Source organism: Sinocyclocheilus anshuiensis, unplaced genomic scaffold (assembly GCF_001515605.1).
Source record: "Sinocyclocheilus anshuiensis isolate Anshui unplaced genomic scaffold, SAMN03320099.WGS_v1.1 scaffold674, whole genome shotgun sequence".
Classification (NCBI taxonomy): Eukaryota; Metazoa; Chordata; class Actinopteri; order Cypriniformes; family Cyprinidae; genus Sinocyclocheilus; species Sinocyclocheilus anshuiensis.
Window position 1 is genome coordinate 505,305 of NW_015542395.1, and position 16,557 is coordinate 521,861.

Here is a 16,557-nt window from a genome sequence, read left to right on the forward strand (position 1 = left end):
TCCGGAAGGCCACATAAAGTGCTTTTGCTTTCGCACTGAAACACAGCGTCTCCCTGACATGCTCCATCAACACTACTGCTGTTCCTGAAACCACGCCGCCTTTCGTTGCGTGAACATTATGCAATGTTATGCAAATCTTCCCACATCGTGATGTAGACATGTGGGGGCGTGTTAGAACCAGCCGTTTTTGGTAGGCGTGGCTGACTAAAACTTGAAATCGCATCATATGACCCCTTTAAACTAAATTATTAATCTTTCCCAGATAGCACACATACTAAAGATCGCTTTATCTGGAAAGCATCTGCTTTGTACAAACATCTGATAGACGTCTTTAAGATGTCAGTTTTACATACATTCTAAATCATAAACATATTAAAGAGATCTTCTAAACGTGCATTTGACATCTGATAGGAAATATAGTCCTATAGAGTATTGCAGATGAGAAAACACTCTAAAAAATACGTCTTGCAGATGTAAATGCAGACGTCAAATAGACATCTCCGTTATGTAGCCTACGTGTGCTATCATTTGTAGTTTTTTTTTAAATATTATTTATTTTGCTTTTTTTAGTCATATATATCAGTGTTAAATAATACGAATAGTTATCATAATTACGGTAATTCTTTCTCTGTTCACCATGGATCGACTTCAAAGTCATGTCACTTTGAAAAGTCGCAAATTCCGTTCGGATAAAGAAAGGGGGAAAATCGCCACAGAACTAATTCAACATCTATTTATAAATAATGTAGCCTCCGAACACATACAAGCAACATACAGTCTCTTCATTTCGACATATTTAAATCAAGCAGAAAAGTTTAGCTACAAAGGCTGAAGAGCGGAGGAGCTCAACAAGGGCTCTTTTTACAGACACGGGGGGCGGGAGGAGGAGCGGAGGGCCGCTGAATTAATGAATTAAATAGTGCTGAGGCGCTGAAAGTACGTATTTCCATCAACAATAAAAGGCAGGACTGAGACGAGAGGAGAACGTTTTCAAATAGTGCTGCTAACAAAACTTGTTGAGGAGCTCCACTTAAGACTAGAGCAGAGACAGAAAGAGAGCGAGGAGGATAGAGAGAGAGAGAGAGAGAGAGAGAGAGAGAGAGGGAGATAGACAGAGGAGGGCATTGCATAATAAATCGGTAAATTCGACCGGGACCGGCACTGACTGACTAATTTAGGCTAATTTATTGCTATAGTATCGAGCCGAGTATATATACCGATCTTGACCGATTTTGTATATTTGCATAATTATTTAGGTGTATATGTTTAAAAAAAAAAAATTGTACTAGCTGTTTCAAATGTGTTTACTTGAATGATAAACATTATGAGACCTTGTCACTCTGCTGGCGCGGACGATGTTGACTTAAAGTCGCCAGGAGCGCGTTACTCTCCGTTCTGAACGCTTTCACAACTTTCGCCTCAGACTATCCTCTGATGCTTGCTGAAATCGGAAAGCAGCAGTGACTGTTGTAAATCACAAAGAGAGAGCTCTGCGTTCAAGTCCTCAGTTAAAAGGTAAGTGCTGAAGTAAACCTGTAACATCCTTGCTGAAGTCAATCGTGAGGCCTGGAGGATGTGCTGAGATTGTGTGCATTTAAGATGATGGAGCTTTATGATGAAACTAAACCATAAGCATCATTTATGCTACCTCTGCGCGGTTTTGAATCCACATGTCTCATCCTTAAATAAGTCCAATATGAGTAAGATCCTTGCAAGGCGAGACAGTAAATACATCAGCGTACAAACAAACAGGTGCATCTCTAAGATGTAAAAACACCTATCATTGTTAAACATTAGTACACAGCATTATAGTGCAAATTTGCTTTTCAGATGTGTAGCCTGATTGATTGCTCAAATGTCCTGTTATGTGTTTAATTGGTCATTTAATTAGCTGAAATGAATTAATAATGTGCACTTTAAACTGTTTGTAAATATTAGATTGCTTCAGTTTTATTAGTTTGCATCGCCTGTTTAATTGGTCATTTAATTAGCTGAAATGAATTAATAATGTGCACTTTAAACTGTTTGTAAATATTAGATTGCTTCAGTTTTATTAGTTTGCATCATTCTCTTTCGAGTTTCAGTATGTTTAACATTATGCAAAATAAAAATTGAAAAAAGGAAAAACAGATTATTTAATAAAAACAGTTTGACAGTAAAACTGAACCTGCAAAAGATGTTTTTTTGTTGTTTGCCAGTATTGGTTTTGGTCTTGAAGGATGCATTTGTCTGCAATGAAATGTTACCTTGTAAATATCATGATCATTTATTATAGTAGTAGTTTGATTTATAAGTAGAACTTTCAGTGTGCAAAGCTTTCAAATTCAATTTACAGCTACAGTCCACTTTATTAAGCTGTAGAGAAATAATATTTACTGATGCAGAGATATAAAGGAGGAGGCATTATCCGCTGCTATCAAAATAATTTCATAGACTTTGACTGAAACACAGCATTGCGTGGGTATTCTTTTCTTTTTTTGTTCCTTTCAACTGATCTGATATGCTCCCCATGGCTCTTTCTGGCAGACGACAGACCTGGCAAAGTCTTTGGGTTTCCTTTTTGGACTTTTCCTTTGCTTTTTTCCCCCTCATTCATTTCAAAATGGTTATTTTGGAGATTTAAACCAAGCTAGCCAATGAAATAACTGATCTGCCTAGATCAGATAACCGTGCACATGTTGATCTGTTAAGCGAGTCAATTGGTTCGTAGAGTGATTTCCAGAGAACTTTAAAATAGAAAAGTCAAGTATATGTTCGACTGCGACTGGGAGGATTGCACTGGATCTGGTGAATAGAGGAAAGTAAAAGTTTGCACATCCACAGAATACTGATGAGAGTTTTAATATCGGCCTGATTTCTGTCCATCTCTGGATGTCATTCCTTCCTTTCTCTCTCTCTCTGTGTCTCAATTACTCTCTCTCTCTCTCTCACACACATGCAGTGTTGTATTTTTCAATGGTGGCTTTTGTCTCTTTCATCTCGTCTCTAAACAAAAGGATTCTTGTGTATACAGGACAGTGAGTGAGAAAGAAAGACATCGAGGGAGGACAGAAAGTGAGAGGAAGAGTGAGGAAAAAGATGAAGACAATTTGTAAACTCTCACAGTGAAGCAACATGGCTTCGTTTTTGCCGCTCTCTGTGAACTCATGTCAGCGTGCATCAGTACAATACGAGTCAAACGTTTGGATGCACCTCCTTATTCTCTATGACTGTTTTCCACATTTCAGAATAATAATAAAGTCATAAAACAACACACTGAAATATGGAAATGATGACAATTTTCCCTCTCAGTAGTATTGAATTAGTTTGCATTCAATGTATTTACGCGTAGGCACAATGCATATTTGTCTACAGAACTAATTTCATGCATTTCCAGCTTGAGAGCATGAGAAACATACATTGAGTCAAATGCGTGTCAGCGGTAACGTCTACTGTATGTACTGTATCAATGGGCATGTACTCGCCAGAGTTCAGAGGTCAGCTGTGTGTACACTCTGCTTATAACACGTGCCTCGGCGAGGAACCGCCTTCTCCCTCTCGGCCGGCGTTAGTATTCAGAGCACGGAGATCCAGACAGATACCTATTCATTCTCTCAGTGTGAGTCCAGAGAGAGAGTGAGGTCAGAGAGGGGAGAGCGTATCACATCTCCCTGCTACTCATTCATTTCATTTATTCATCTCATTTGGTGTGGAAGGCTGAGTGAGACTAAACTACCACTAGACATTTAAACAAGAATGAAGAGAGGAAGAGAAGAGGGTGAGATTGAGCAGTGTGAATGAATAGAGTCACCCTCGAAAGTGATTCCTTGTGTAACGTATAGCTAAGATATTGGTTCTTAGTTATGTTTTTGTTTACGTATTAACTTGGTCTTAGCTGTTTGCCCTCAAATTTACAAATTAGTCAATTGTTTGATATCCAGTAAGATTATAGAGCAATTAAATTAACACGAATAGCACCTCAGATCATGGATCCTGTAAGAATTTAACAAGTCAAATCATTTCACAATGCTTATTGTTTCAAAGCAGCTTTACAGAAAATCATGATGTTAATGTTTATAATATCTTAATATCTTCACTATGTGCTATATAGTATATATTGCTTTACATAAGATATATTATATATCCAACTTTATATAATATAGAGTTGTGCCGTCACCCTCGAAAGTGATTCCTTGTGTAACGTATAGCTAAGATATTGGTTCTTAGTTATGTTTTTGTTTACGTATTAACTTGGTCTTAGCTGTTTGCCCTCAAATTTACAAATTAGTCAATTGTTTGATATCCAGTAAGATTATAGAGCAATTAAATTAACACGAATAGCACCTCAGATCATGGATCCTGTAAGAATTTAACAAGTCAAATCATTTCACAATGCTTATTGTTTCAAAGCAGCTTTACAGAAAATCATGATGTTAATGTTTATAATATCTTAATATCATGTGTTTATAGTCACATTTAGCAGATTAGATCTTTCAAGCAATCAAGCAATCATTTAATCAATGATTAAAGCAGTCAAGCAGATGAGATTTGCTATATAAACTAGTATATATCGCTGTACACGGGTATAAAGAGCTGGGCGAGAATATAGTTACATATTGCGAGGAAAAAAAAGTTTGAGATTTTGTTTGATTACAGACTTGGTTTTTTGGCGAATCTGAGCACAGTTTGAGTCACTGTTGAGATGTCTTATGAGACGTGAGATAACTGGCATCTTTTTTTCTTAGGAGAAACAATTTTCTTCATTTTTGTCTCAATTTCTTTGAATCAGCTGCTGTTTTGGTGATTTTTAGTGGATGCATGAAGTCAGTTGTCCTCAAGTTCACACAGAGGAAGCACAGTACAGTAGAGAATCACATTAACTAGCAGTATGAATCACTAACCACAGACAAAGTTACATAATACTCTTCATTTTCTATTTCTATCTATTGTTTTGTCAATGGAACCTTGTAAATAGAGAGGACAGTTCGCCCCAAAATGAAAACTCATTATTTCCTGCAACTTCCACAACTATGTCATTCCAAAACTGTATGACTGACTTTCTTTTGTGCAACATATAAGAATATATTTTGAGAAGATTTTTATTTATTTATATATTTGCTTGCCCAAACAATGGAAGTCAATAGGGTCCAAAATTGTTTGGTTCCCAATGTTCTTCAAAATATATTTTGTGTTCCACTGAAGAAAGAAAATGTCCAGATGTTTTGCTTAAAAATTGTGTTTATGTAGTCTTTCTTGAAAATAATTGACAATTGCTATTTTGTTATCTGATGTAATGACATTCAGACATTTTAAAGAATTATTTAAAGGTCCCCTGAAATGCTTAGAAACACGCAGCGTTACTCTATGTGTTGACGTAATTTTAACTGAAACAGGAAGACAGGGCGGGACATATCAAGCAGTCCCGCCCCATTTTAAAATAGCCAATAGCGTTTGTTTATATCACAGCTTGTGCTAGAGCCGTTCAGAGCCGTTGAGCTCCGTAGAGCCGCATTTGACAGGGTATGCCAGCCACAATCTCATCCATATTGCTATAAAATATAGCATTCTGTGTAGAATTCAAATAGCTCCAATACATTTTGTGGTCTGCGCCGACTCGCGCATGTGATCCGCTCCGTGCTATCGTGTCTCTGGACCGGAGCAAAGTGTGTATGCGGTGCGGTGGTTAGCGTGACAGCGCAAAACCAGACTTCTTTTTTTCCTCAATGGAAAGCATATTTACACTGTTTGAATCGTTCCCTGTCCCCTATATAGTGCACTACATGCCATTCACTGTACAGAAAATACTAATTCTGTGGACAAGTGACCGATTTCAGCTGCGGCTTCAGCATCTATTTTACAGTGTAGGGGGCGGGTGCTTCGGATTCTAGAGAGCATTTGATTGGACAGAAAGTTTGATGAGAAGCTGAAGTACGATGTGACGTCAAAAAAATCCTTGAGCCGTTTTGGCGGAAGTGACGAACTGCAAGCTTTGAATGCTTATATCTTCTAAATGCGAATTTTGTCACTGTTTTGGAGCACACTGTCTTATAGATAACCTTAAGACTAACATATTGATACTAACTTTAATTTTGATTTCATGGGGACTTTAAGTGTCCAAATACTTTCGGGGCCACTGTAGATGTATTTCAAAAAAGTTAGAAAAAAGAAAGTGCTTCTTTTGTGAATGTTTGTGAAGCTTAAAATGGTTCATCTATGATGGTTCATCTTGTCTTTTATTCCAGGACCTTTTGGGATTAACAATAGTCCGTTCTTGGAGCATGTGATGGTTTGCATACACAAAAAGTGACTGAGCCAGTGATTGAAAAAACTGCCCAAGCAGCATCTATGAAACAAAGTTTATAAAGGTGAAGGGTTAAGAAACGTCATTCTCAATGTAAGAGAGGAATGCAGGGAATATGGAAAACATTGTGGTGTTCTTTTCATCTCTGATTCCTTCCTGCGGTTTTGTGTTTTTGGATGGTGAATAAGTCACCCTTTTCACTGCTCACCCGGGCCAACCGAGCACGGCATGTGAGTTGGTCAGTGTTGACGACTAGCCTTTAAATGAGAAAGGGCAGCTGCTTCCACTGTGTGAATGAGGGGCATTTAATGTGCTTGGGCAGCTGGAGGGCCTGAATGTAGAGTCAAAAACAGTAACGGACCACCAGGGTCGCCCCCAAACCCGGCCCTGTACCCCTTCCTGGCACACACAAACCTCAGGAGAGAAGGATGCGCTCACGTGTCTGCGATAAAGATCGCAGTGGAAGCTACTTTGCCCATTTCAGCTTTTAGAAAAGTCGTTTTTAGATACTGCTGGGAACCCTAATGTGGCTCTCTTTACTTGGACGATGCACGTCTTTCAGATAGAGCTCATATAGAGATAGAGCCCTCTCTTTTCCCATGTGCTATTTCTTCTAAAATGCTACGAGACGACCTAGATTTTACAGACGGCGATAAGGTGACAGGTTTCTCACACAGAAGCCTAACTGCTGGATTGGTTATTTCATTAAGAAGAACTTCTTTTTATGTCAGAGTAAGAAGATACTAGTAGTTTCTGTAACCTAAACTGTGCCATGTATGAGTCCCATCTGATAACATCCACTGCTGGCCAGAAAAAAATGAGGGAAATAAGTGGAATTGTGAGAAAAATATAAATGGCAATGTGAAAACTTAAACTGACAGATAACAACATCAGAGTTCAGTGTCAGAGCAAAAACTTAACACTCAAACAAAGAGAAGTCCAGGTAACATTTTACCCCCAAAGTTTGTTGTTATTGCAGTACTATATTTAAACAAATTCAACCTGCCTTAGACTTTAATTGTAATTTATACTTTGTAATGGTATTGTGCTAGGAAGTTTCTGTAAACTGCTTTACATGGTGAATCACTTACAAAAGAAACAGTGATTTCTTTTATGCTTCACCAAGATACTGTAAAATGTAAAATTCATGGCATTGAACTCTAATTGTGAGAGAGTCACTTTTATGTGGGGCTGTATTAGCTGTTGATCATTGTCTGATCATCTCAGTGTTTGGTCATAATTGAACATTAACCTAATTACAGACTGTCTCTTTTCCATGAAAGAACCAGCCTTGTGTGCTTAAAGCTTTAGCAGTCTTTAACTAGAGTTTTGAATGAAGAAAGCCTTGCCACCTGTGCATTTTAGAAACTGGTTTTGTTTGCATGTTGAACACAAACCACTACATCATGATGAGTTTTAACGCATGAATGATTTATGAAGCTCTTAGTTCTAAATCTCTGGTTGAAGTTCAGATCTAACCGCAGAAATAGCGTAAATTAGCGGAGATAATTTGCAGAGTTTTATACACAAGACATAAATGATCTGTGTTAAAAATAACAACTTTTTATTTTTTTTAATTTACCATGAATAGTGAGCATGCACATTTTAAACCAGGGGTAGCCAATCTCCTTGCAACCCTGGAGCTCAGGTCTGCATGAAGTTAGAAGAAATCAGACTACTGATTTTAAACCATCTCTCTCTTCCCTTCTAGCTATGACCTCAGCCACGCCCCCTTCTTCCCGTAGCCCCTCCCCACAGAAGGTCTGCCACTCCCAGACACAGACAGATGTTCTAAAGCCACTCCTAGGTGGAGGAGGCGGGGCTTCGACAGAAAACGGACCTGCGGCATTGAGACGCCGTCGACGGGTGCTATCTAAAGATGGGCGGAGCAATGTACGCATCGAACACATCAGCGGTCGAGGGACGCTTTACCTGCATGACCTGTGGACGACCTTTCTGGACATGCAGTGGCGTTACAAGCTTTTTCTGTTTTCTGCCACCTTCGCTGGCACCTGGTTTGTTTTTGGAGTGCTGTGGTACTTGGTGGCACTTGTGCATGGAGATTTGCTAGGTGAGGAGGAAAAAAGATGTTCTTCAATAGGACCTTCATGTTTATTTATGCAAATATTATTATTATATTGCAACCCTGTAATTTTCATCTCTTTGGTTCTTGTCCTTTCTCACCAGAGTTCGACCCTCCGTCCAACCACACGCCGTGTGTGATGCAGGTCCAAACCCTGACGGGAGCATTCCTTTTCTCCCTGGAATCACAAACTACGATTGGTTATGGCTTTCGCTGCATCACTGAGGAATGTCCTCTTGCTATCATTCTGCTTATTGTCCAACTTGTCATCACCATGGTGATGGAGATCTTCATCACTGGAACCTTCCTTGCCAAGGTACAATAGAAAACGTGTCTGAAAAGTTGCTTAGGTTTCTAAGTACATCGCAAATGTATTTAGGAGCACTGGAATTTAGGGCTGCAGGATTTGGGAATAAAAAATCTGATCACATTATTAAGAAAATTTTGTAAACTGTACAATTACAATACAAATATTTCTGTTTGTCTTATATCTTCAATTTTGAAATGTTAAACAATCGAGCTTTCATTTTGGCAGAAAACCTCAAGGAGACCCTTAAGCTCTTATTTTGCTGACATTAGCCAGTTTAGTAGCATTTCTCATTACAAGTGTGGGAAGAAGGCTGGCAAATGTTGAGTTCCCAAATGCATTTCAAGTGGACCAAACTCACAGCGAATACAGAGATGGATTTTGTGCGGAGCAGCCTTTGCTGTGAACCAAGTCGATCCGAGACACTGAAAACACTGGATGATCTATCATGAGCTTCCCACGTGTAAATGAACACAGTGCTGAGCTTCACTCAAAAACACAGAACATATATTAATTTAAATAAAACCGCCTTTGCACGTTGATAATCGTACTAAGCCATATTGGGATTTCAGTTGTATTGTGATTAATCGTGCAGCCATAATGGAACTGGATTGAACTGGAACAATATTGGTTTAAAAATATATATTTTTATGACATGTACAGTTCTCTCATATCTAATAAGGTGTTATGTACATTTTCATCTGGTGTATGTAGGTAGCACGGCCGAAAAAACGTGGTGAGACGGTGAAGTTCAGTCAACATGCGGTGGTCGCCAATCATGAGGGCCGACCTTGTCTTATGATCCGTATCGCTAACATGCGTAAGAGTCTCCTTTTGGGCTGCCAGGTAAACACATATGATGAATTAATGTTTAATTTCATGTTAATTTCTATCGTAACATATGCGCAACTTATCATACTGTATGTCCAATTCCTGGGATTCTTCAGGTAACAGGTAAGCTGCTGCAGACTTCACAGACTAAAGAGGGTGAGACAGTGCGTCTGGAACAGAGGAATGTAGCCTTCCAAGTGGACACATCCAGTGACAGCCCCTTCCTCATCTTGCCCCTCACTTTCTACCACGTGATTGATGACAACAGCCCACTGCGGGCCTGGGCTGCCAAAGGTACGCAAGCCTAGGAGAACTAGGAGGGTAACTAGAACAATAAAATGTGACGTTGAGATGTTGAAATTCCAAAATGGTGCTTGAAATCCTAAGCATAGAACCATCCCATTAGAAAAAAGTATTCATTACTTTCTACTGTAAGTTGAACTGGTATGACTGTAGTGCAAATGGAAGTGCACGGTGCTGGCTCTGCCAAGGTCTTGGGTCAAGCATCTGCCAAATGGGTAGATGTAAAACAGAACAGGCATAGTTTCAGCTTGTTCAACCTTAGTTCTTGCTCTGTTGGCTCATGAACCATTCCTTCTGGTGAATTAACCAGCAACCATCTGGTTGCCAGCCTTGAGCTTGAATTACTAGACGCCACTACTCCATTTCCTCATATATGTACGATTCAAACATCACAGGAATTTTGAGATTCCTGTAGCTCAAACATTAGAGCATAGCTCTAGCAAAGCTATTGGTCATGCATTCCTTGGGAATCGAACCCATGACCATGTATACCATGAATGCAATGTAAGTTGCTTTCGATAAAAGCATCTGGCAAATTCATGTGGGTTCGATTCCCAAGGAGTGCATGAACTTAAGCTGATGTTCACTGATGTTGAATGTTCAACATCAGTTGAACTGATGAACTGATGTTCATGCATTCCCTGAGAATTGAACCCATGACCATGTGTACCATAAATGCAATGAAAGTTGTTTTCACTAAAAAAGTCTGTCAAATGCATGTTTTTTAGTTATGCGCACATTGAAAAACCTACATCTAATCTTAGCTTCTTTGTGATTGTGGGGGACTGCAGAGATGGCACTGTCTATGGTGGCAGATGAAGACTGTCAGTAGGATACACCTGAGAACAGGGACAGTGTGGTTGGGCACCGACCCCCGTGGCTCCAGCAGAGTTGTTTTGAGGATAGAGTGCTACACAAGAGAAACGTGAAACAGCAGTGTGGGGAGAAGTGTCAAAGACACCAGAGAAGCTCTGTTTCAGCGCAGAGGTCATGCTGCAGGCAGAAGGTTCAGGAAGTTTTGGAACTTTGAGTACACGCTGGTGCCGTTTCCACTGACACTTCACACCTGAATCAAGTGCGCGTGGCAGGCCAAAGTGGCTCAATTTATGTTTCCATTTTGCCTCTGATTAATCATGAGGATAAATGTGAACTAGATTTGTACATTTACTGTTTGCCTGCCCAAAACTTGCTACCATGATTCTAGGGTGTTTGGGTAGGTTGCTAGGGCATTGCTATGCATTTGCAAGAGTGCTCTGGGTGTTTTTTAGAGAATTGCTAGTGGTTGCTAAAGTGTTCTGGGTTGTTGTTTGCTGGTCCACAACAAAATGTAATGATGCATTTGTATATTTATAGGTTAAACGCAAATGGACACCACCACAATGTTGTAATTATGAGTGGGAAAAACTTGGGAACTTGGGATTTTCTTTGAGCTCTAAGTTTCGGATGTGTATTCCACTCATCATCTGTGTCTTCCACTCATCATCTGTGAATTTGTGGAGGACAGCTGTCATCCCACCAGTCCTTACTTCGGTCCTTGAGAAATAATAACAACAATTAGCATCAGAAATAATCAACCTACCATCAGCCAATGTAGCTTGTTTTTCGATGCTGCCGTAATTATTTATTGAGGTACCTCCAGTGCTTGAAGTGGAAAAAAAGAAGTGCCACTTCTTTACTAGACGCCACTACTCCATTTCCTCATATATGTACGATTCAAACATCACAGGAATTTTGAGATTCCTGTAGCTCAAACATTAGAGCATAGCTCTAGCAAAGCTATTGGTCATGCATTCCTTGGGAATCGAACCCATGACCATGTATACCATGAATGCAATGTAAGCTGCTTTCGATAAAAGCGTCTGGCAAATTCATGTGGGTTCGATTCCGAAGGAGTGCATGAACTTAAGCTGATGTTCACTGATGTTGAATGTTCAACATCAGTTGAACTGATGAACTGATGTTCATGCATTCCCTGAGAATTGAACCCATGACCATGTGTACCATAAATGCAATGAAAGTTGTTTTCACTAAAAAAGTCTGTCAAATGCATGTTTTTTAGTTATGCGCACATTGAAAAACCTACATCTAATCTTAGCTTCTTTGTGATTGTGGGGGACTGCAGAGATGGCACTGTCTATGGTGGCAGATGAAGACTGTCAGTAGGATACACCTGAGAACAGGGACAGCGTGGTTGGGCACCGACCCCCGTGGCTCCAGCAGAGTTGTATGTTTACAGGAACTTGGGGTTTCTATTATTGGCAGATGAGCTGCATTTATTGTCTTCTTCCTCCCTCCATCTCATTTACTCTCTGTTAGCCCACATTCACTTTCTTTACAGACGTAGCTTTCCCTCTTTCTTTTATACGTTCTCTCTCCTTGGCTGGAATGCGTGTATGAGAGTGTGCCAGAGCGTCTCATTAGAGGCACAAAGCAGCCCAGTTTCTGGTGCTGACACGCAGGTCGTGGATCCAGTTACGGTCCCAGTCTCTACCCCATCGAGGGCCCAATATATCAGACCCTCTGGTCCCCCGCTTTTGCACTTGATTCAATGAATGCGACTCTCATCTCGCACGTCTATGAGTTTTTCCTGTACGTGCATATCCTTGTGTATCTGTTTATGGTTTCTGATGTGCTTTTTCTCTCGTCTTAATGCTTCTTTCTCATCGTGTTTGTAGTCTAGCCAGATCGCCCAGTGTAATTGACTGTAGTCAGATTATACGGTATTGGGTTATTTTTAATAGACCCCACTTATACCTAATGCTACTTCATCCAAATTAATCTCTTGATGACTTCCCATTTCATCGTGTCCTCCCAGAAATGACTCTGTTTTGTATGTTGACCGTTAAATTTTTCTTTAAAAACCTGAATATGAAGTAGAAATAGCTATTCAGAATGCTCCAATGGAAGCACATTTGCATATGAATGAAGAAACTGGTACCGGTTTTAAAAACGTGTCCGAAAGCGTGCCGCTGCATTACAGTGTAAATCTGTATGTGCCTGAGTGGCTGTGTGCAAATGTATGTGTATGGATGTGCGCCCACAGTGCACCAGTGTGTGTGAATCTATAGAAGAAAAAAAACAACTAAATAGTGAAGAGACATGGGCCTCTGCTGGAGCCCTGTGACAACTCAGCATAAAGCTATATGAACCGCAGAACAGGATGTTCACTCATGAATATAGGGCCTTTCGCACCGCTTTAGTTCCAGAACTAAATGTACAGTACTAAAGTACTGGGACGATTTTGCGCGAACTATTTCCCTGTGCCATTTAAAGGGTTGCATTCGCACCGACAGTGTGTACTAGGAACCGTTCGACAGCGATGTCATTTGTGCGCGGTGTTCAACAACAGAAACAAAGAAAAACAACGTTAACAACAGGAGGATGGAGGACGCTGTGATCGGAGCTGTGTTTTTGTTGTGTCTCGCGGGTTGTGTGTGTGTGTGTTTGACTCAGAGACTGTGTTTTTCTTGTGGTACCAAACTAGGACTGCATGATATATAGAAAACAAATATTGTGATAGGGCTGAATGCAATCATCAAATCATGAAGGCTGCGATTTTATTTAAAAGATACAGAGTTTTAGCATCTTAGTTAGCCTTGGTTCATTAACTGAGAATTGAGCTGCTTTGAGATGCTGAAACGCTGTATTATAATATGCACACGTGTAAATGAACACCGTGCCACTTCACTCTGAAACCGGCAACGCATATATTTATTTGCAGGCAAACCATCAAAATTTAAGCTTGATGTTTTAACTTTTGAAAATGAAGAATTTAATATGCAAATATTAGTACTGAATTTTATCTGTGTGCTATACAATAAAATTCATTTAAAAAAAAAAAAATATTTTTAATAATCACAAAATTATATTTAAAAAATATATAGTCCAATTAAATGGGTCAAAACATGTGGCCTATGAAAACTCAAATGGAAAAAGATTTATTTTGTATTAATTATTTATTTATTTTGAACTAAGTTCACTTCATGGTTACTGAAAGAGCTTTGGTTCTTGAGTAAACCAAAGTGTGAAAACCCAACAATATATGTATTGCAGAAAAACAGATGATCACATTGTCAGTTTTTTTTCAACATTGTGTTAAAGAAACCTTCAAACAAAATGACATTTCTGTCATCCTTTACTCACCCTCATGTCAATCGAAACATGTATGACTTTCTTTTTTTCTGTGGAACACAAAAGATGTTTTGTACCCACTACTTGTATACATACCAATATTATATTGTTGATAGATTGAAATATATCTTAAGAGTTTTTTTAATGTTAGAAATTATTGCAGCACCCAGAGATATTATAAAAATTTCACGTCCTTATCAAATTTTAGCCCTATGTTTACATATTCATACATACAAACTGATAAAAGAAAGGTAACTAATAAGATTGAATTCCTTTATTCAGTATATTAACTTATATTTGATGGGGACATGAAAATGTATGTAGTACGATTGACCCATATATAAGTATCTCTTTTCCTCAAACTCTTTAAAGACACAGTGAGAGGCCACATCAGATCTGCCCGCTAGTAAACACTGGCATCCCCTGAGGATCTTTCCACTGAGTTCTGCCATGATCAGTGTGTGAACAACACCAAAGAATATCTTCATATGCTGATAATTAATACATGTCAGTGTATTTGCATTAATTTGTGATGTATATACATTTTGAATGCTTAATGCCATTCTTACTGACACCAAAGAATATCTTCATATGCTGATAATTAATACATGTCAGTGTATTTGCATTAATTTATGATGTATATACATTTTGAATGCTTAATGCCATTCTTACTGTCCGAATGTCATTGCATTAGAAAATATCACACCATTTGTCATCTGTTGGTTTAGCATTAACAATAAAACAATACAAACACATTTCTCTAAAATGAGTTCTTGTGCTGTCTTTCTGTAAAATAAATTATACTAAACTTAAAATTTTATAATGCATTGCAGTGACATTTCTAAGTGTGACTCAAGTGTCCAGATACTTTTTTTGGGGCCACTGTAAAACACACTTTTTTTTTGTGAGCATGATCTTGTGTGTTTGTGGGTTGTGAAACCCCATGTTTTTTGCTCCCAGAATACATAACTGGCTCTGGGTTAGAGGAGAGACTGTTTTTACAGATGACAGTCTCTCGCTCTGAATGTGGGATGTTGATGCAGGTGTGTGTGTGTGTGTGTGTGTGTCAGTGGGTGAATGGCATGTTTACGAGTGAAGGCATTTGTATTTCTGCTGGTATGAGCCATATTTTTCCTTACGTAATGTCCATATAGTTTTTTTAAATTAATTTTTATTTCAGTTTTAATTTGAGCTATTTTAGTACATCAATATTAATTGAAAATGATATATGTCGCTTTGACAACAAGCTGAAAAAAAAGTTTTAGATTAGTTTTATTTTATATTATTTCAGTTAATGTTTATTTTATTTCAAGGAACCGAAATGTTTTTCATGGTTTTAGTTTTAGTTAACTAAAATAACCCTGCATAATATACATAAAGAAAAAATAAATAAGTAGAATTAAGAATTCTTAATTTAACTAAGAATTAAAAAGAATTAATTAATAATTATGTGTATTATTAATTAATACACATCTAGATGGAGTAAGGAGAAGGCTTAATGAACAGATGTTCACATTAAGTATACTTAATATACTGTATAAATCATATATTACATTATAAATATTATTTTATAGAATATTTAAATTCTATTCAATAAGATAATGTAAATGAAAATAGACAAGCTCCAAAAAAAGTCCCACTCTAAATCTGTTGGATGTGACTAGGTTTGCTTATGTTCAAGCATAAATGAGATTTGAAAGCTGTACTATTTCATTTGCCACACTGAAAGAAAGCCATACAGGTTTGGGACAACATGGGAATTACACTATGCTTTACTGAATTTCTGCTGTCTGTTTCACTGTGAATCTTTCTTTCTAAGGTGGTGGGTGGACGGATCCAGAGCTGGCTGACTTTGAGCTTCTTGTGATCATGAGTGCTACTGTGGAGCCGACCTCGGCCACCTGCCAAGTTCGCACCTCCTACCTGCCCGATGAGATCCTGTGGGGCTATGAGTTTCCACCTGTCGTCTCCCTCTCCCCCTCCGGAAAGTATGTAGCTGATTTTGCCTTCTTTGACAAGGTTGCCAAGACCAAGACCCCACCCCTTTTCAAACAAGCCCCGCCTCCAAACACCCAGTCACCGCAACATCAAGGCAGTGGTGGTGGAGACCAAGGGGCGGATATGGAGAAGATGCGATTGGAGGAGAGTTACCGGGAGGAAAGGGGGCGTGTCCGAGACCAGCTTAGCGTCCGCATTAGTAACGTCTAGAGAGCAAAAAACAGATGAATGAATGAATGAATGGGGGGATCAGATGGAGATAAATTGCTTGAGTACTAGATATGGAGAAGATACGATTGGAGGAGAGTTACCGGGAGGAAAGGGGGCGTGTCCGAGACCAGCTTAGCGTCCGCATTAGTAACGTCTAGAGAGCGAAAAACAGATGAATGAATGAATGAATGGGGGGATCAGATGAAGATAAATTGCTTGAGTACTTGTTTGATTCAGTGTTCGCCAACTTTTGTTTTGATGCCACTGAGCTAACCTGTTTTACAAGGTAGCGTGCCAGTAGAGTTGGCTAGCGCTGAAATACACTGGCATACAAGCATGAAATAGAGAAGCGACTATGTTCGGAATAGCACACTAACATACTACACTTGCTGTTTCTGCAGTATATAGTACGTA

The 16,557-nt window shown here is 39.0% G+C and overlaps 1 protein-coding gene across 1 annotated transcript; it reads left to right on the plus strand.

The window, feature by feature from the left end:
- The first annotated feature begins 1,285 nt into the window (after positions 1–1,285).
- Positions 1,286–16,195, plus strand: LOC107692845 (ATP-sensitive inward rectifier potassium channel 10-like). Its single transcript, XM_016492055.1, has 6 exons — positions 1,286–1,515; positions 7,992–8,351; positions 8,468–8,679; positions 9,385–9,516; positions 9,618–9,795; positions 15,755–16,195. Exons 2-6 carry the CDS (start codon positions 7,994–7,996, stop codon positions 16,141–16,143), a joined length of 1,269 nt encoding a protein of 422 aa, XP_016347541.1. The 5' UTR covers positions 1,286–1,515; positions 7,992–7,993; the 3' UTR covers positions 16,144–16,195.
- Positions 16,196–16,557: the final 362 nt, after the last annotated feature.